General features: G+C 49.3%; 1 protein-coding gene across 3 annotated transcripts in view; it reads left to right on the top strand.

Annotated features, from left to right (window-relative positions):
- Window positions 1-3558: 3558 nt before the first annotated feature.
- Window positions 3559-20009, top strand: part of UBXN7 (UBX domain protein 7) — a 32931-nt gene continuing 16480 nt past the window's right edge. Inside the window, exons 1-5 of one of the 3 annotated variants that reach the window (XM_040427765.1) lie at window positions 3559-3678; window positions 9253-9400; window positions 11376-11440; window positions 12679-12744; window positions 13871-13983. In XM_040427765.1, the coding sequence (XP_040283699.1) occupies window positions 3621-3678; window positions 9253-9400; window positions 11376-11440; window positions 12679-12744; window positions 13871-13983 (450 nt within the window). In that variant the 5' untranslated portion in view covers window positions 3559-3620. The remainder of the gene's footprint in view (window positions 3679-9252; window positions 9401-11375; window positions 11441-12678; window positions 12745-13870; window positions 13984-20009) is intronic. The other 2 variants (XM_040427767.1, XM_040427768.1) reach the window with 2 other exon arrangements.

Below are 20009 nucleotides of genomic sequence, written 5' to 3'. Positions count from 1 at the left end.
CGCACCGCATCCGCACTTGGTTGCGGATGCTTGCGATTTTCACGCAGCCCCATTAACTTCTATGGGGCCTGCGTTGCGTGAAAAACGCACAAAATAGAGCATGCTGCGATTTTCACGCAACGCACAAGTGATGCGTGAAAATCACCGCTCATGTGCACAGCCCCATAGAAATGAATGGGTCCGGATTCAGTGCGGGTGCAATGCGTTCAACTCACGCATTGCACCCGCACGGAAAACTCGCCCGTGTGAAAGGGGCCTTAGTTTTCCGCGCAGGTGCAATGCGTGACGTGAACGCATAGCACCCGCACTGAATCCTGACCCATTCATTTCAATGGGTCTGTGCACATGAGCGGTGATTTTCACGCATCAGTTCTAGTGTTTTCAGAAGGTAAAATCTAAACTAAAAATCCATTTTAATTTCAAGTTGTAATCCAACAAAACAGGAAAAACAAGAAAAGCAGTGAATAGTTTTGCAGGACACGGTATATAGACTAATCTTTCTCAATTGCGACTTTAACCCCTTAAAGGGCTTCTGTCACCCCACTAAACAGTTTTTTTTTTGGTTACTTATAGTCCCTATAATGCGATTTATGCATACATACTGTAATTAATCATTTTGGTTCAGCAGATTCTGTTAAAAACTTACTTTTAAAATATGCAAATTACCTTGCTACCAGCAAGTAGGGCGGATACTTGCTGGTAGCAGCCGCATCCTCCTATCCTAAAGACGCCCCCTCCGCATGTTGATAGACAGGGCCAGCGGACGGGATCTTTCTCTGCTGGCCCTGTTTGCATTCAAAATCTGGCGCCTGCGCCGTACCTGTCTTCAGTCGGCGCAGGCGTACTGAGAGGCGGATGCTCGCTCGGTCGCTCCTTCCTCAATGCGCCTGCGCCGGGTGTAGATGTGACGTCATCGGCGCATTGAGGATGGAGCGACCGAGCGAGCGTCCGCCTTTCAGTGCGCCTGTGCCGACTGAAGACAGGTACGGCGCAGGCGCCAGATTTTGAATGCAAACAGGGCCAGCAGAGAAAGATCCCGCCCGCTGGCCCTGTCTATCAACATGCGGAGGGGGCGTCTTTAGGATAGGAGGATGCGGCTGCTACCAGCAAGTATCCGCCCTACTTGCTGGTAGCAAGGTAATTTGCATATTTTAAAAGTAAGTTTTTAACAGAATCTGCTGAACGAAAATGATTAATTACAGTATGTATGCATAAATCGCATTATAGGGATTATAAGGACACAAAAAAAAAAAAATGTATAGTGGGGTGACAGAAGCCCTTTAACACAAAATGACGTACATGTACTTCATTTGCGTTAAAGGTATATATGGCGCAGGCTAAAGAGCTGAGCTTGCTCCATATGCAGTGGGTGCCAGTCGCAGTTGTTTAATGTCCCCTGCACACGAACGTGTGCACCCCGTGGTCGTGGGGCAGCCACAAAGGATCGCAGACCCATTCACTTTAATGGGTCCGCGATCCGGCCGTTCCGCAAAAAGATAGGACATGTGCTATCTTTTTGCGGAACGGAAGTACGGGACGAAACCCCACAGAAGCACTCCGTAGTACTTCCGTTCTGCACCATTCCGCATCTCCGGATTTGCGGACCCATTCAAGTGAATGGGTCCGCATCCGTGAAGCGGAATGCCCACGGAACGGCACCCGTGTATTGCGGGTATGCAATACGGCAACGGGAAGCACACGTTCGTGTGCAGGGGGCCTAAGGGGGTTCCTTCCATCGGAGCCCCTACGGCAAAATCACAGGGCTCCAATCAGTTGCTATGACAGGCTGGGGCCTTGTGAAGACTCCCAGGCCTATCATAACCCTGTAGAAATCCCATAAAAATAAACAATAAAATAAAACATCATTATTGTTGCCACATCTGAAACTGGCTGAACTATTAAAATCGAAAAATATTTCTCTTGTGCTGTGAACCACATAAAATAAAAAAATGCGTAATTCATCAAAAAATACAAAGTGATCAAAAAGTCGTATGGGCTGTGAAATTATACCAATAAAAAATACTGCTCGCCCCACAAAAAAACAAAAACAAAAAAAAACACAAGCCTTCATACAGCTCTGTAGACAGAAAGATTAAAAACATATGGGAATAGAAAGAACATTTTTTTTTAATCTTTTTTAAGGTTTTTATTTTTTTTAAGTAGTAAAACATAATAAAAACGACATAAATTTGTATCACCGTAATCGTACTGACTCGCAGAATAATCTTGTCATGTCATTTTTAGAGCATAGAGAACACCGGACTATCAAAACCCAAAAACCATGAAGAAACTGGGGGAGATTTATCAAAACTGGTGTAAAGGAAAACTGGCTTAGTTGCCCATAGCAACCTATCAGATTCCACCTTTCATTTTTCACAGCTCCGTTGGTAAATGAAAGGCGGAATCAGGTTGCTATGGGCAACTAAGCTTGGTTTCTTTTACACCAGTTTGATAAATCTCCCCCATTGTCACCACACAAATAGGGTTTTCCAGCGCAGGATATGGTAAATGAAATCGTGCCATTAAAAAAATAAAACTTTTCCCGCAAAAAATAAGCCCTAATAAGAACATGTGAACAGTAAATTAAAATCTCAAGGTGGGGAGGATAAAGGCAAAAATAAAAACTGGCCTGATCCTTAAAGGGAACCTGTCACCTGGATTTTGGGTATAGAGCTGAGGACATGGGTTGCTAGATGGCCGCTAGCACATCCGCAATACCCAGTCCCCATAGCTCTGTGTGCTTTTATTGTGTAAAAAAAACTATTTGATACATATGCAAATTACCCTGAGAGGAGTCCTGTCCCTGACTCCTCTCACATACAGGACTCATCTCAGGGTAATTTGCATATGTATCAAATCGGTTTTTTTACACAATAAAAGCACACAGAGCTATGGGGACTGGGTATTGCGGATGTGCTAGCGGCCATCTAGCAACCCATGTCCTCAGCTCTATACCCAAAATCCCGGGGACAGGTTCCCTTTAAGGGGTTAAAGAGGCTGGCTCAGTGAGACAGACACACACAGAGTTCCAGCAGTCCTTTTTCATCCTTCTCAGATGATGACCATGTTCACACCTATACCCACCAGTGCAATAAATCACACTTTTCTCTGTAATACTGTAGAGCTAGGGTGGGCCTGTGAAACTACAACTCCCAGCATTCATACTTGCACTGCTCTTCGCAGAACTCTCATACAAATAAATGGAGCATGCTGGGAATTGTAGTCTCACAACAGCTGGAGTGCGGCAGGTTGCCCAGAGCAATAAGCTTATCAATAAAGCTTGTCTTACGCATGCGCAGTCCCACAAGAACGGCCGTGAAACGTCAGAGGGACACTGTGACAGGCCTTATGGTCTCCAGAAACATGGCCGCCGGCTAAGAACGCTCTGAACGCTCAACCCCAGCGTTCCAGGACTAAGGGCTACATGCCATATGGACCTACATCGTGATTCGCCGATATTCTCGATGTCTGCGGCGGCAGTGACACTATAATAGCGCGTTAGGAGAGGGTCATACAGTGAGGGGGGTATATTTACCTCTAGTGTTCACGGACATGGGCGGTCCAGGTGGTGACGGCTCAGGCAGTGACGTCGCCGGTTGTTGTTGTTTGGCGCGGAGAAGATGGAGGCGGATGGCGGGGTCGCTGCCCAGTTGTTGAGGGAGTTCGTATCTATCACGGGTGAGGGGAAGGACGGCGGGAGTGGGAGCCGGGTGTAGTTGTATCATGGTCTGGCTGTGTGTGAGGCCCAGGAGGGCGCTGTGCTGAGCGGGGAGGCATGGATGCCAGGTGCTCTTCTCTACAGGGGCTGGCCACAATATTCCCTCTATAATGGGGTCACATTGACTAGTGCTGCGCAGAAGTGGTAGCCTCACACTATGGTAGATGTTGCTGCTACACACAAAGTTTCTGCGCCCAAGTCCACGCCCACCACCTTTGGTCCCTGAATTTCACCTCCACAGCTTGATAAATGTTCAGCTCTCAGTCCCTGTATGGTTGTGTCTGTCAGTCCTGTCGGCTTTGAATGGAACAGTACTGCGCATGCTTGACTGCCGCTCCATTCAAAGTCCCCGCTGCCACTAAGAGTTGATAGGGATCCGCCATAAAGATGAGCAAATTGATCCTCAATAAGAGTTCTTCACCTGTGAGGGGCTGGAGGAGGCCGCCCTGTTGTTTGACAGGTTTGGACATCTTGCGCCTGCGCAGCACAAGTGCAGAGGCTCTGCTCCCGGGGCAGTAACTGTGCATGCACACTCGCTAATGTGGAAGCAGATCCTATGCAGGATGTCCAAAGCTGTCAATCAAGCGACAGGGCGAGCATCTTCAGCAGCGGGGACAGGTCCTCCCAGGTGAACTCTTGTGGGTGTTCATCTCTAATCTCCCTGCAAGGCCTGACACGGACGAGCGAGTTCAGTGCGAGAAACTTGTGTCTAGACCAGGGCTGGCCAACCTGCGGCTCGACTCCAGCTGTTGTAAAACTACAACTCTCACCATGCCCTGCTGTAGGCATACTGGGAGTTGTAGTTTTGCAACAGCTGGAGAGCCGCAGGTTGGCCAGCCCTGGTCTAGAGGTCCCAATCTGACCTCTGCTCCTCTGGCAGGATCGCACAGCGTTATAATGATTTACAATGCTGTGTGATCCTGAGAGTCCTGGAATCTACTGAATTACACCGACCGCATTATGTCAGTGTTAGGGTGCATTCACACGACCATAAGTGTTTTGAGGTCCACACATTGCAGATCCGCAAAACACGGACACCGGCCATGTGCGTTCCACATTTTGCCGACCACACGTGGCCGGCACTATAATAGAAATGCTTTTTCTTGTCTGTGGCTGCGGACAAGAATAGGACATGTTCTTTTTTTTTGCGTGGCTGCGGGACGTAAGTGCGGATGCGGGCAGCACACTGTGTGCTGTCTGCATCTTTTGCGGCCCCATTGAAATGAATGGGTCCGCAAAATTGCAGAATGGATGCGGATCCATTTATATGGTCGTGTGAATGCACCTTAATTCAATAGGCTGCAGATCTCACAGGGACACACAGCATTATAATGCTGTGTGATCCTGTCAGAGGAGTGGAGGTCAGAACGGGACCACACGCTGTGAGTAGGGATCGACCGATTATCGGTTTGGCCGATGTTATCGGCCGATATTGAGGATTTTGAACGTTATCGGCATCTATTTTGCCGATTTGCCGATATACCGATAACGTATGGGGAACACAGAACGCGCTGCTCTCAGCGCGTTCTGTGTTCCCTCCGCAGCACAGGGGAGAAGGAAGCAGTGTCTCCTCCCCCTGTGCTGCTGCTGCTGCTGCCGCCAATGACAGAAGAGAAGACAAGAGGAGGGGAGGGGCTGTGGCCGCTGCGCCACCAATGAAGATAAGCCTTTCATTACATAGCCGGCTCCCGGCCTCTATGAGCGATAGCTGCGATCCGCGGTAGTTAACTCCTCAGGTGCCGCGGATCGCAGCTACCGCTCATAGAGGTCGGGAGCCGGCTATGTGATTCTGCAGCCAGCTCCCGCCTCCTGTATATGAATGATTGAGAGACTTATCTTCATTGGTGGCGCAGTGCGCCCCCAAGCCCCCCAGTATTAATCATTGGTGGCGCAGTGCGCCCCCACCCCAATCCCGGCCAATAGTAAAAACATTGGTGGCGCAGTGCGCCCCCCACCCAGTATTACTCATTGGTGGCAGTGGCCACAGGGTCCCCTCTCCCCTGCTCCTCTGATCGGAGCCCCAGCTGTGTAAGCCTGGGGCTCCGATCGGTTACCATGGCAGCCAGGACGCTATTGAAGCCCTGGCTGCCATGTTCAGCTCCATGCTGCTGTGTGCACAAAGCACAGAGCAGCAGGGACAGTGTGAGCTCCTATTCACCCTATTCTATCAGGGGGAATAGGACAAGGGTTCTAGTCCCTAAGGGGGCTAAAAGTTAGTAAAAAAAAACCCACAAAAATATTAAGTATAAATGAAAAAGACTTATAAAAAAAAAAAAATACACATTAACAATAAACAAAAAAATACACATTAACAATAAACATATTAATTTTCAGCAGATTTGTGTAGGAATTTTTTTTTTTCTCAAAAATGAAAATTCCCAGAATATCGGTATAAATTATCGGCTATCGGCCTGAAAGTTCACAAATTATCGGTATCGGCCCTAAAAAATCAATATCGGTCGATCCCTAGCTGTGAGTTTCTCTTGCTCAACTCGCTCATCTGTGTCTGCCCTAATAGGGATGAGCGAACCCGATGTGTTCGGGTTCTGGCAGAATTTCGTAATGGTTTCCGTTTTCACAGAATATAACAATTAGCTAAATACCTGTACTTTCGGGGTACCGATGCTGCCGCCTGTTTTCTTTTTTAAAACCTCCCCGCTGTGCCCTCCTGAAGTTTTCGCGCTCAGTATGTAAATCCTGAGCATCGGTACAGGGAGGAGGAGACGCCAGGGTTTCTCAATGGGCGTCTGCTTCTCCCTGGCAGTGCCGCGATCCAATCACATCAGAGAGCGTCACAGCCAGGGAGCTCAGCTGACTGCTCCTTATCTCTGAGGGGTAGGCAACCTCCAGCACGGCAGCTGTTGCAAAACTACAACTCCCAGCGTACATACTTGCTCTGCTCTTCTTAGGGCTCTTTCACACTTGCGTTGTTCTTTTCCAGCATAGAGTTCCGTCGTCGGGTCTCTATGCCGGAAGAATCCTGATCAGGATTATCCCCATGCATTCTGAATGGAGAGAAATCCGTTCAGGATGCATCAGGATGTCTTCAGTTCCGGACTGAACGTTTTTTGGCTGGAGAAAATACCGCAGCATGCTGCGCTTTTTGCTCCGGTCAAAAATCCTGAACACTTGCCGCAAGGCCGGATCCGGAATTAATGCCCATTGAAAGGCATTAATCCGGATCCGGCCTTAAGCTAAACGTCGTTTCGGCGCATTACCGGATCCGACGTTTAGCTTTTTCTGAATGGTTACCATGGCTGCCAGGACACTAAAGTCCTGTTTGCCATGGTAAAGTGTAATGGGGAGCGGGGGAGCAGTATACTTACCGTCCGTGCGGCTCCCGGGGCGCTTCAGAGTGACGTCAGGGCGCCCCACGCGCATGGATGACTTGATCGCATGGATCACGTCATCCATGCGCATGGGGCGCCCTGACGTCATTCTGGAGCGCCCCGGGAGCCGCACGGACGGTAAGTATACTGCTCCTCCGCTCCCCACTACTACTATGGCAACCAGGACTTTAATAGCGTCCTGGCTGCCATAGTAACACTGAACGCATTTTGAAGACGGATCCGTCTTCAAATGCTTTCAGTTCACTTGCGGTGTTACGGATGCGGCGGGCACTTCAGGCAAATGGAGTACACGCCGGATCCGGACAACGCAAGTGTGAAAGAGGCCTTAGAACTCTCATACAGGTGAATGGAGCATGCTGAGAACTGTAGTTTCACAACAGCCGGAGTGCCGAAGGTTGCTGACCCCAAGTCTTATCTTACTGATAACAATGTGGCTTCCTTCCTGATAATCTGCTCCTCGCTGGTGGAGGAGAACGGTGCATTTGCCTGCAGCAATCTCCTCCATAGTATGTGGAGGAGCGATCGCTAATGCCATCGCTGTTCCCTATACTGCCCCGTTGTTTGCCGGCAGCAGATCACGATTACACGGCACCATCTGGCAGTGGGAAATGAGGATTAATGTGCTGCGGAAAACGGTTGGATTGTCAGATGAATGAGCTCAATATTTTTAGTAAAGACAAATTGTAAAAATTATTTTTAGCCCAAAATGTGTAAAATGCAATCCTAAAAAAAAATAATAATAATAATGCCCCTGAAGGTGTACATAGCCTTTAATGCTGGCTGTAGTCAGCTGATCCCACCCAAATTGCGGGAGGGCTTTCTAACCATCTAATGTCTATGACGGTGTCCCCACTTTCCCCAAGTCTATGATCAGGAGAAACAAGGATTAGGCTTCATTCACACGTCCGTGGAACGCGGTCCGTGAGATACCGGACTGGCATCCTTCTTAGTGCAGAAGCGCACGGCATCATTGCTTGCTATGACGCCGTGCTCTTTGTGCCGTCGCCGCAGTACAGTAATTCTCGTATGATCTATACCAGTGTATTACTGTACTGTGGCGGAGGAACAAAGAGCACGGCGTCATAGCAACCAATGAAGCCGTGCGCTTCTGCACTAAGAAGGATGCCAGTCCGGTATCTCACGGACCACGTTCCACGGACGAGTGAATGAAGCCTTAGGCTGTCGAATTTCAACATGCCTGGTCCTATTGTTCTCATGAGATAGAAGCCTCTGCTAAAGGTTTTTTTTTTTTTCCTGGGGAAATCAAAATGAAAAAAAAAAGGCCACAAAGTGTTAAAAAATAAACCACTCACCGCTGCCATTCTGAGGCCGGTCCGGCCCCTCTGCTCTTCTTGGTTCCAGCTCAAGGCACCGGAAAGGCCGGCTCAGCCACTACTGGCCATAGTCGTGACTCACCCCAGACTGTAATTGACTGAGCAGACTTTTCCTGGCATGTCGTGCTGATGCCAGAGCTGCATCGTGATTGGAGCAGGCGAGGACAGTCTGTATTATCCTTCAGAGCTGCATCATGATTGGTGCAGGCGAGGGCAGTCTGTATTATCCTTCAGAGCTGCATCGTGATTGGTGCAGGCGGGGGCAGTCTGTATTATCCTTCAGAGCTGCATCGTGATTGGAGCAGGCGAGGACAGTCTGTATTATCCTTCAGAGCTGCATCGTGATTGGAGCAGGCGAGGGCAGTCTGTATTATCCTTCAGAGCTGCATCGTGATTGGTGCAGGCGGGGGCAGTCTGTATTATCCTTCAGAGCTGCATCGTGATTGGTGCAGGCGAGGGCAGTCTGTATTATCCTTCAGAGCTGCATCGTGATTGGTGCAGGCGAGGGCAGTCTGTATTATCCTTCAGAGCTGCATCGTGATTGGTGCAGGCGAGGGCAGTCTGTATTATCCTTCAGAGCTGCATCGTGATTGGTGCAGGCGGGGGCAGTCTGTATTATCCTTCAGAGCTGCATCGTGATTGGTGCAGGCGAGGGCAGTCTGTATTATCCTTCAGAGCTGCATTTACAGCTGAGTCTCTGAGTCTCAAAGGGTTTTGCAGCCCCAAAATAATCCATGAACAGTCAGGGTGGAAAAGAACAACCCGGACTGTGGATTCCAGATACTCCCCGCAGCAGTGACGTGTCACTATGAAATGGCGGTCCGCACTGTAACCTCTGTTTCTGTTTTAGGGGCCAGTGAAAGCGTGGGCAAACACATGTTAGAAGCATGCAGCCAGAACTTAGAAATGGCTGTCACAATGTTCCTGGATGGCGGTGGTATCGCGGAGGAGCCTAGCACTAGCTCTGCAGGGGCGTCCACAGCTCGACCTGCTGCAGAGTAAGTAGACTTGTCGCCATCAGCATGCATGTTTCTGCTCGCCAGCCCCTCCAGTGATTAGGCAGATGCCTTCAGGTTTTCTTCATGCACTTTGCATACAGGGGACCTGTCTCCTCTCCTGACATGTCTGCTTTAGTTAAAGGGGTTATGCAGTAGCTTAATATTGATGACCCATACACAGCATTGGTCATCCATATAAGGTTGGGGGTCCCTGCGGCCCTGGCGATCAGCTGTTTGAAGGAGTTATGGCCCCTATGAAAGTGCTGCTTCCTCTTCAAAGTTTACCTGCGTGTCGTCCCCTTACAATACACTCACTTAAATGGGACGAGCTCGGTAATTACAAAGGAGGTAACGTGCAGGTGAACTTTGAGGAGGAAGCGGTATTCGCACGAGGGCTGCAACCCTTCAAAGAGCTGATCGGCAGGGGGATGATATTGATGACCTATATTGTGGATGTGTCATCTATGTTACACCATGGCACAACCTCTTTAATTCTCGTATTCTCCGATTTAAAAAAAGAACTGTGCAGGGAGCGGGAGTAGATAAGGCTACCTTCACACTGGCGTTTTGGCTTTCTGTTTGTGAGATCCGTTCAGGGCTCTCACTGGCGGTCCAAAACGGATCAGTTTTGCCCTAATGCATTCTGAATAGAAAAGGATCCGCTCAGAATGCATCAGTTTGCCTCCGTTCCGTCTCTGTTCTGCTTTGGTGTCCATCTGACGAAACGGAGCCAAACGCATCCGTCATGGCACACATAAGTCAATGGGGACGGATCCGTTTTCTGTGACACAATCTGCCACAATAGAAAACGGATCTGTCCTCCATTGACTTTCAATGGTGTTCAAGATGGATCCGTCTTGGCTATGTAAGGCTACTTTCACACTTGCGTTCAGAGCGGATCCGTCTGATGTCTGATCGGATCCGCTCCTATAATGCAGACGTTTGTATCCGTTCAGAACGGATCCGTCTGCATTATAACTTAGAAAAAATTCTAAGTGTGAAAGTAGCCTGAACGGATCCGTCCAGACTTTACATTGAAAGTCAATGGGGGACGGATCCGTTTGAAGATTGAGCCATCTTCAAACGGATCCGTCCCTATTGACTTACATTGTAAGTCTGGACGGATCCGTTTGCCTCCGCACGGCCAGGCGGACACCAAAACGCTGCAAGCTGCGTTCAGGTGTCCGCCTGCTGAGCGGAGCGGAGGCTAAACGCTGCCAGACTGATGCATTCTGAGCGGATCCGCGTCCACTCAGAATGCATTAGGGCAGTACGGATGCGTTCGGGGCCGCTTGTGAGCCCCTTCAAACGGAGCTCACGAGCGGACACCCGAACGCAGGTGTGAAAGTAGCCTTACAGATAATACAAACGGATCAGTTCTGAACAGAATGCAGATGGTTGTATTATCTGAACGGATCCGTCCATGAGTAAGCTGTGAATGGAGGCTCCAGTGTTCTCTAAAGATTTTATCTTTTATTCTTATCCTGTCTATGGTGATGACTTCTGAAAAGGGATCTGTACATGACCAGAAGTGGGTATATTAAGGACGGTTTACACGGTCCAAGCTAAATCTGATTGTTGGGATGTGTTCCTGACAGTCAGTTGCTCGCTAACTGGAGGTGCAGTGATCTCCTCCACAGTATGAGGATGAAGAATCTCTCGTCCTCATACAGAATCATTGTTTCTGGGCAGCAGGTCGCTGTTTAGACGACACGATCTGCTGCTCAGAAACAAACAAAGCAGTTTGCTCATTCATCGGGTGATCGGCGACACATTTATATGGGCAGATTGTTGGGAACGAGCGTTCGCAGGAATGTTCCTTCCTGATAATCTGCCTGAATATCAGGCCTTAGTGGCTAATGCAAAAACTGCTTCTGAGAATAGGTCCTCATTATATTTACTGGGTAAACCCCTTTAATTTCTCTAGTTACTGTAGTTCTGCTTGTAATTCCCATTCTGTGATGTCTTGTTTCAGAGATGATGTTCGAGCTCCTATACCACAGAAACAAGAAATCCTTGTGGAGCCAGAAATGTTTGGCGGTAAGAGGGTTGAGTGGACAAATGCTCTCTTCACTTCATGTTTGATCCTTGCACTGATGTATAAAGTGGCATATGCTGCCTAAAGGCTACAGTGTTTAAAAACAATTGAGTGATTGAAGTCCTATGGATAGATTTAACCTATACGCCCGGGGTGTTTCTGAGGAGTGCAGCAAACGGTGAGCTGTAACGTGATGTATGCAAGTGCTTGGGTGATAATAATAATAATAATAATAATAATAATATTATTACTTCCTTTAGCATTTGGCGATTGCAAACAATTCTGGACCTGTGGACCGTCTGTACCTGTTGTCCACCCATTAAATGGGTGCAATTCAGAATTTATAAAAGTGCCCATAGCAACCTACCCGAGTCCTCGCCTCTAATAGGCTTCTGAGTGTTTCCTTGGGTAATTGGTTTGTGACAGTGCCGTACAGCCTCCATTCCTTCTTAAAGGGGTTTACCTATTAAGACAGTTTATCCCCTGCCCACAGGTAAAGGGGATAAGTGTCTGATTGGCGGGGGTCTGACCAAATACATGTCCGCCGCTCCATTCCACTCTATGGGACCGCTGGAGATGGCAGAATACAAGCTGTCGGCTATCTCTTGCAGCCTCATAGAACTGAAAGGCGCAGCAGTGCACATGTGTGACGGTCGCTACACTCAAACAAGGAGCACAAGCCCCTGTTCTTATGATCCCCGGAGCACAGCAGACCCCAACCGATCAGAAACTTATCCTTCAAGTTACCTTAATGTGACAAACCCCTTTAAGTCTCTGTTCACATTGCATTTGTCTACTACATTCAGCACTTGTTTGCTTGCTTGTGGTTTATTTCCATTCAATTCTAGAGCAGGTCCACACCATACAAAACGAAAACCCACAGATGAAACCTTATGCTTTGTGCCTTGGGGATGAGTGGTTTATTTTATCACGGATGAAATACTTTGTGTGAACGTACCCGAATTTCGAATTTTTTTTTTTCTCCCCCCTTTCAGCCAGACCAGATCTGGCAATTGTATTTCTAAAGAGTTAATTTTCATAACTGATTTCAGAAGAAGAAAGTACTAGCCTTTCCTTTGCGAGAACTTTAGTTGTTTTACTACTCTTTAAGATCTGTTCATTTTTGGGAGGGGAGGGTGGACCGTAGCTACAGCCGTGTAAATGACGTAGCCTCATATATTTTTCTTTAGTCCAGTTACTTTTACAGTGCATTGAATATACTTGTTCATATCCATTTTAGCTCCCAAAAGGCGAAGACCAGCGCGATCAATATTTGATGGATTCCGAGATTTTCAAACTGAAACCAGTAAGTTTGTGATTGTGTTTGGACATGGCATAAGCCTGTTTTCGGAATTATTCCCTGAGTTGGAGTCACCGGGTGGTGGAGGAGGGAAGCTCAATTATCTCCAGCCTCTCATTAAAGGGGTTGTCCAGAATTTTTATATTGATGGGTATAAGTTTCAGATTGGTGGCGGTGGGAGCGTCTCACACTATTCACCCCGCCAACCAGCTGTTACCTTGTAGCTCGGATGTCACAAGTCACTGGAACTACGCATATCTGTCCATTGTGTATTAGAGCGGGTAACTACAGAACTACTGCTTTTCAGTGGTGGAGTTACCAGCTCCTTCCTGGAGCTACAAAGAACAGCTGACAGTAGGGGATACGGTGTATAGGACCCCCTGCTTATCTGATATTGATGGCCTATCCTGAGCATGACCTTTGTCTCGCTGAACAACCCCTTTAACCCCCTAACACTATTTCCCTAGCTCTGCTCGTGCATTGAGAAAAAGGACTTAACAGTTAAGCCTGAGCAGAGCTTGGCTAGCAGGGTGAGGCAGGAGGGCAGCTTTAAAGAGAACCTTTCACCGGTCCTGACTTTACCCTATAGCTGCAGGGTAGGACATACTGATGACATGTGATATCGATTATTATTTTTTCTATGCGCTGCTCCGTTCCCCTGCTTCTATATCCTCGCTCAGGGCAAGGGCTGCTTGTTTATATTTTTTACACTGCTAGGCGGCGGCTTCCGTCTAGCAGTGTTGCCGGTGACGACAGCAGCACTGATGGACGAGCCTGTAAAACGGCTAGGGCAGCGGCGCTAAAGCCCGCCCATTAGTGCCGATTACATCACCTGGCTCACTGCTAGGCAGAAGCCTCCGCCTAGCTTTACCCATGGAGAGCCTGGTACATCACCGGATCTCCAAAAAAAAGCCTTTGCCCTATGCGATTCAGCGCAGGGCAAAGGAGAGCATCGGATAATGAAATGGTCCGATGCTCATGTCAGATGGGACGCCAGGGTGAAAACAGGGATATGTGTGGGTTCAGCTCTGAACCCCGACAACCCCTTTAATCTGAGCTAAGTTTTGTTGTCAGTTCTCACTGTCCTAATTTTTTCTATATCTTGTTTACCGCTCCATCTACGTCTGAACAGTTCGCCAAGAACAGGAACTGCGGAACGGAGGAGCAGTTGATCAGAAATTAACTACCTTGGCTGATCTGTTTCGACCGCCTATTGATCTTATGCACAAAGGCAGCTTTGAGACGGTAAGTGTTCGTATTCGCATATTATGAATTTTCTGTGATTTTGCAGCTGACCTGCTAATAATTTTACACAATTACTAATTACCACATTAAGGCTGGGTTCACACTTGAGCGTATTTGATATGCGCGTTTAACGTGCGTTTTTGCCGCGCGTTTTATGCGCGTTTTTGTCCATAGTCAACGCGCGTATTACGTGTGTTTGTGTGATTGACAGCATCTTGGTCAGGCTAGACATTTGCCTCTCACTAGGGTGTGGCCTTTTATTGCCTGTTGCTATGTGTCAAACGCGCGTTTTTCTGGTCACAAACGCGCAAAAGAACATATTTGCGCGTTCCTATGGCCGCAAACGCGCGACAAAACGCCCCAAAGAAGCTCAAGAACTTTTTTGAGCGTAGGGTGTTTTTCAGCACATTCAAACGCGCTGTAAAATGCTCAAGTGAGAACCAGGGCCATAGGGAAGCATTGGTTTTCATGTGTTGAGCGTTTTACAGCACATTCAAACGCGCTGTAAAACGCTCAAGTGTGAACCCAGCCTTAGGGTTTTAGGTTTTCATTCTGTTTGTGCAGTCTCATGGCCGACTTTAAAGTAGCCTGACTGCATTTGGATGTAAGTTACTGTTTAGTTGTGTGTATTTGCACAGACGGGGCAGCATGATGAGGCTTTTAGTTTCTATATTTCTCTATGCGAGTACCTACATCCAGAGATGGACATTTTAGGCAGTTGGTTCCCCATGAGAGGAATATTAGGATTATGCCTTTGGTAACTGTCTACAATCCTGAAGCCTTTTCTTAACAATTGGCAAAATGGCTTGTGCTGAATGGTCTGAAACTGAATTTCTGACCTTAGTGCTCATTATTGTAGGTTGCTTATCACACCCTGCACTTGTATCTCCGTGACCAGTATCAGATCAGGTGGGAGAGTACAGGCCCCCGTACACATTAGTGTATTCATGGCCGAACCAGCCATTTTCATCAGGACTGGCCAACAGTCGAATAAATTGGTTACTCCTGAATTTTGTTTTCCTGGGAGATAAACTGCTGCTAGTGTTGTCTGGCAGCAGCCTTCTCCTCTCTCTCCATTGAAAACACATACATGCTTGGACAAACCGAGCGTGTATAAGGGAGGGAGAGAGTTGTCGGCGTACCGAGCATTAGGCGTATAAACGCCTTATGTGTGGACAACTCCTTTAAAGTGACCCTCTGAATCAAGAAAAATTCACATTTATTGGGGAATGAACAAAACACTTGAATAATGATCTCCTTTTCTCGTGAATGGCATTGGAGGACACAGCACCATGGGTATATGCCCAGCTGACACTAGAAGTAAAAAGTGTTGGCTTCTCCTATTTGGGCTATACCCACTGCAGATGCAGGAGCAAACCAGTTTTTTTTTTCTAGTGTCCATAGGAGGAAGACACAACCTTCTTTTCTTCTGCTATTATTATTATTATTATTCATCGTGGGCTGCCACTTTAGTTGCACCCCCTGCGGGCGCGCTAGTCCCCGCCTTTGTCCCGCCCCTCTTCCTTCCCAGGCTTCTGACCATCGGGAGGGGCATTCTGCTAAAGCTCCTATCCCGGCTAAGCGCAGGTTTTTTCTGTAGAGGGGCGGTATCTTCTGCTGCTTCTAAAGAAGAAGTCTCTCCATCTTGTTGTGGCCATCTGGAGCGTTCCTGTGTCCTTCCTTAGCTGCTGCAGTGCATCTTCGGACACAGCACCTGGGGCCTGGTAGGAAAGCCTTTCCTGGCTAACCTTTTCTTTTCTGAGGTTTTCTTTTGCCATCATGTCCTCGGCCAGTGTGGACCCCCAAACCCGGGTCCCTATTGGGGTAGCCATTCATTATGTGTGCTCCCGATGCAATAAGGCCTTGCCTTCCTTGCAACCTAACTCGCTCTGTGCGCAGTGCCTTGACGTCATGCCCCCTCCTGATGCCCTGGCCTCCTCTGCGGTTTTGTTCCTTTCTGATTGGGCTGCATCACTGTCCCAAGCCATAGGGAATCTTGCCAGCCTTTCCCAGTCCATGGTGCAGTCGCTGGATCACTTGCCTGTTCAAGTTGCAGCAGTTTCAGCAGGGACCATGTTGCTGAAGAGGCACGCCCCCGCTCTGACACCAGGTCCCGTAAAATACCTTGAGTAGTCTCAGCCGCGCCCCGCTCATCCTTGGGTCACTCCCTGGACAAGTCTGAGGCTTCTGCCGCTACTGGGGACCCCTCTGATTCCGATTCAGCATGAGAGCAGTGTTCAACATGGTCTGCGGCCATGCAGGACCTCGTTAAGGCAGTTAGAGACGCTCTCTAAGTGCAGGAGGGTCCTCCCTCCTCTACCCAGGATTCTGTGTCCTTCCGCCGTTCCAAGCACTCTGTGTTGGTTTTTCCTAACCACCTGGATCTCGACGCACTCCTGGCCAAGGAGTGGCGTCAGCCTGATAGGCGCCTGCAGACCTCTAAGAGTTCGGATACTCTTCCCTTTTTTCCCCCCCCCTTTCAGTTAGGAGTCCGTTAACCTCTGGTCAGTCTCACCCCAGGTTGACCCTCAGGTGGCTCGTTTAGCTAAGGCCACAACCCTTCCTTTGGCTGACGCGGCTTCCTTGTTGGATCCCGCTGATAAGCTAATTGATTCCTTTGCAAAGTCCGTTTTTGTGGCAGCAGTCTCTGCTTTTGCCGCCTCCTGGGTCGCTAAAGCCTGGGCCAAGCAGCTCATCCGGTCCCTGCCGGATCCTGCTCAAGGGGAGGTTTCCATTCTTACCTCTCAGCTTCTCCAGGCATCCCGGTACCTATGTGATACCTCCATGGAATCGGCTCGCCAATCTAGCAGGGCGGCTGCTAATTCTGTGGCCATCCACCATATAGTCTGGCTCTGTACATGGGTGGCAGATGCGTCCTCCAAGAAGGCACTAATTTCTCTCCCTTTTCAGGGCAAAAATTTTTTGGGAAACACTTGGGGGGAACTTATTTCCAAAGCCACGGGAGGAAAAAGCTCCCTCCTCCCCCAAAGCCGCCGTCGACTTCCCTTAGCAGCTTCGCGGTCCAAAAATTTTCGTTCCTTTCGGGGGGGACTCCTCTCGCTCGGACAAGAAGTCGGCAGGGCCTTCCTTCAAAGCCAGGCCCGCCTGACATTCTCGCCCCAAGCCTTCAAAACCCCAGTTTGCAAAAACCTCTTCTGCATGACTGTGCTTTGCCGCGGGTGGGGGGGCGCTTGCTCGCCTTTTAGGAGTTTTGGCGCTCAAGCGTGGACAACGCATGGGTTCTGGAGGTCGTTTCCTCCGGATACAATATAGAGTTTTCCACCCTTCCTTCGGGTCGGTTTTTCATGTCGTGTTTCCCCAAGTCTCCCGCAAAGGTGACAAATTTTTTTCTCAGGCAATTCATTCCCTTCAATCCCCCGGAGTAATCGTTCCAGTCCCCAACTCGGAACACTTCCAGGGATTTTACTCAAATCTCTTCACTGTTCCCAAGAAGGACGGTTCTCTCCGCCCTATCCTGGATCTTAAGGCGCTCAACTGCCTTGTCCGGACCCGACACTTCCGCATGGAGTCGCTCTGTTCAGTAATTGGCTCCCTGGAGGAGGGCGAGTTTCTGTCGTCCATCGACCTACAGGACGCATACCTTCACGTCCCCATTGCCTTGGTGCATCAGCAGTTTCTTCGCTTCGTCCCTAGAGGACAACCTGGCCAGCCGCTATACCGCCCTGTCTGTCCTGTCTCAGTTTGGGTGGTTGGTAAACTATCCCAAGTCTTCTCTGGTTCCCCACCAGAGGATGAATTTCCTGGGCATGGTCTTCGACACTCGCCTCGGTCGAGTGTTCCTTCCCTAGGACAAGGTAATGGGTCTCCTGGCTGGAGTGGCTCACCTTTGCAAGCCGCCCCCCCTGCCTCTGCGGACGTGCATGCGGGTTCTGGGCCGGATGGTTGCCTCTTTCGAGGCGATCCCCTTTGCACAATTCCACTTCCAGCCTCTTCAGCTGGCGATCCTGTCCAGCTGGGACAAGTCCCAGTTGGGCCTTGACCGCCTGGTTCGACTTTCCCCTCTTGTCTGCAAGGAGTTATGCTGGTGGCTGCGACCTCGCACGCTATCTCTCGACAAGTCCTTTCTTCCCCCACGTTGGCGGGTGATTTCCACAGACTCCAGCCTGACTGGTTAGGGAGCTGTCTTCAGGTCCCTCACTGCTCAGGGCCTGTGGTCAGCGGTGGTATCTTCCCTGCAAATCAACGTCTTGGAGCTCAGGGTGATTTTTATTTTTATTTTTTTCTTTGTCTGGCTCTCTCCCACTTGACGCACTCACCGGTCTCCCGGTCCGGATCCAGACTGACGACTCCACTCCGGTGGCTTACCTGAAGCACCACGGGGGCACCAGAAGCGTAAGGGTCAGGAAAGAGGCCTCACGCATACTACAGTGGGCAGAGGACTTTTTTTCAGGTTCTCTTGGCAGTTCTTTTCCCCGGGATTGACAATTGGACAGCAGACTCCCTCAGTCGCCAACGCCCCGACCCGGGCTAGTGGTCCCTTCACCCAGAGGTGTTCCTACAACTCTGTCAGCGTTGGGGCTCGCCTGTCGTCGACCCCTTCGCCTCCCGTCAGAACCACAAGCTCCCACGTTACGTCGCAAGGTCCCGGGACCCTCTGGCGTTGCCTCTGGTTCCTCCTTGGTCCCAGTTCAGCCTCTTATACCTCTTTTCTCCCATTCCGCTCCTTCCCAGGGTCCTCAAATGCCTGAAGGTGGCCTGGGTCCTGGCGATTCTGGTGGCTCTGGACTGTCCTCGCAGAGCGCGGTACGCGGATCTTCAGTTTCTGCTCGCCGACGCTCCGTGGCATCTTCCTCTACGTCCCGACCTCCTTTCCCAAGGTCCGCTACTCCACCCGAGTTTACCGGCATGGCTGTTGAAGCTGCGGTCTCTCGGAGTCTGTTATCCAGACTATGCTCCACGCATGCAAGCCCCAATCATCCAAAATGTATCACTGTACCTGGAGGGCTTATTTTTCCTGGTGTGAAGCTGGTCGGTTTCACCCTCTTTACCTCTCTATTCCCAGAATCTTCTTTTTTTTTTTTTTTCTTTTTTTTTCTTTTTTTCTCCAGGCGGGTTTCTCTTTCATTAGTTTCTTTTAAGGTCTTTTTTTCTTGTGGCGAACTTGCTGCTCTCTTGCAGGTCCCCTTTCCTGGTGTTCCTTCAGGACAAGGTGGTTCTGCGTCCGGTCCCTTCCGTTCTCCCTAAGGTGGTGTCCTCATTCCACATTAATGAGGAGATTGTCCTTCCATCCTTCTGCCCTAACCCCTCTCATCCTAGAGAGTGTTCTCTTCACCGTTTGGATGTTGTTGGGTAACTTTTTGTCTCTACCTTCGGTTGACTGAGTCCTTCCACCGGTTGGACTCCCTCTTCGTAGTCCCTGAGGGCCCTCGCAAGGACCTGCAAGCCTCCAAGGCCACCATATCCTGTTGGATTCGGTCGGCTGTCAAGGAGGCCTATGTTGCAAAGGGTATTGTTCCTCCCTTTCAGTTGACCGCTCACTCCACTAGGGCGGTTCGACATCAGGCCTCGGCTTCCCAGGTCTGCAAGGCCGCCACCTGAGCCTCTGTCCATACGTTTTCCAAGTTTTACCACATCCACTCCTTGGCTTCTGCTGAGGCCAGTTTGGGTCGCAGGGTTCTGCAAGCAGCCGTGAGTTAGTTGCGTTGCATGGCTGGTTTTCTGCTCTCCCTCGTGGACTGCTTTAGGACGTCTCATGGTGCTGTGTACCCCAATGGTATTCACAAGAAAAATGGATTTGTGTACTCACCGTAAAATCCTTTTCTCGTAGGATGCATTGAAGGCCACAGATCCCACCCTCTTTGGAACATTTTTCTATGTTTGGTCCGCTCTAGTTTAGGACTTGTTGGCTTCTCATTTTTTTCAGTTTTGCTCCTACTGCTTTTCTACCTACTGGTTTACTCCTGCATCTGCATTGGGTATAGCCCAGATAGAAGGAGCCAACACTTTTTGCTTCTAGTGACAGCTAGGCATATACCCATTGTGCTGTGTCCCCCAATGCATCCTAC

Source organism: Bufo bufo, chromosome 4 (assembly GCF_905171765.1).
Source record: "Bufo bufo chromosome 4, aBufBuf1.1, whole genome shotgun sequence".
Lineage (NCBI taxonomy): Eukaryota > Metazoa > Chordata > Amphibia > Anura > Bufonidae > Bufo > Bufo bufo.
The sequence above is the reverse complement of the archived record's forward strand: the minus strand, read 5'-3'. Positions and strand labels throughout refer to the sequence as shown.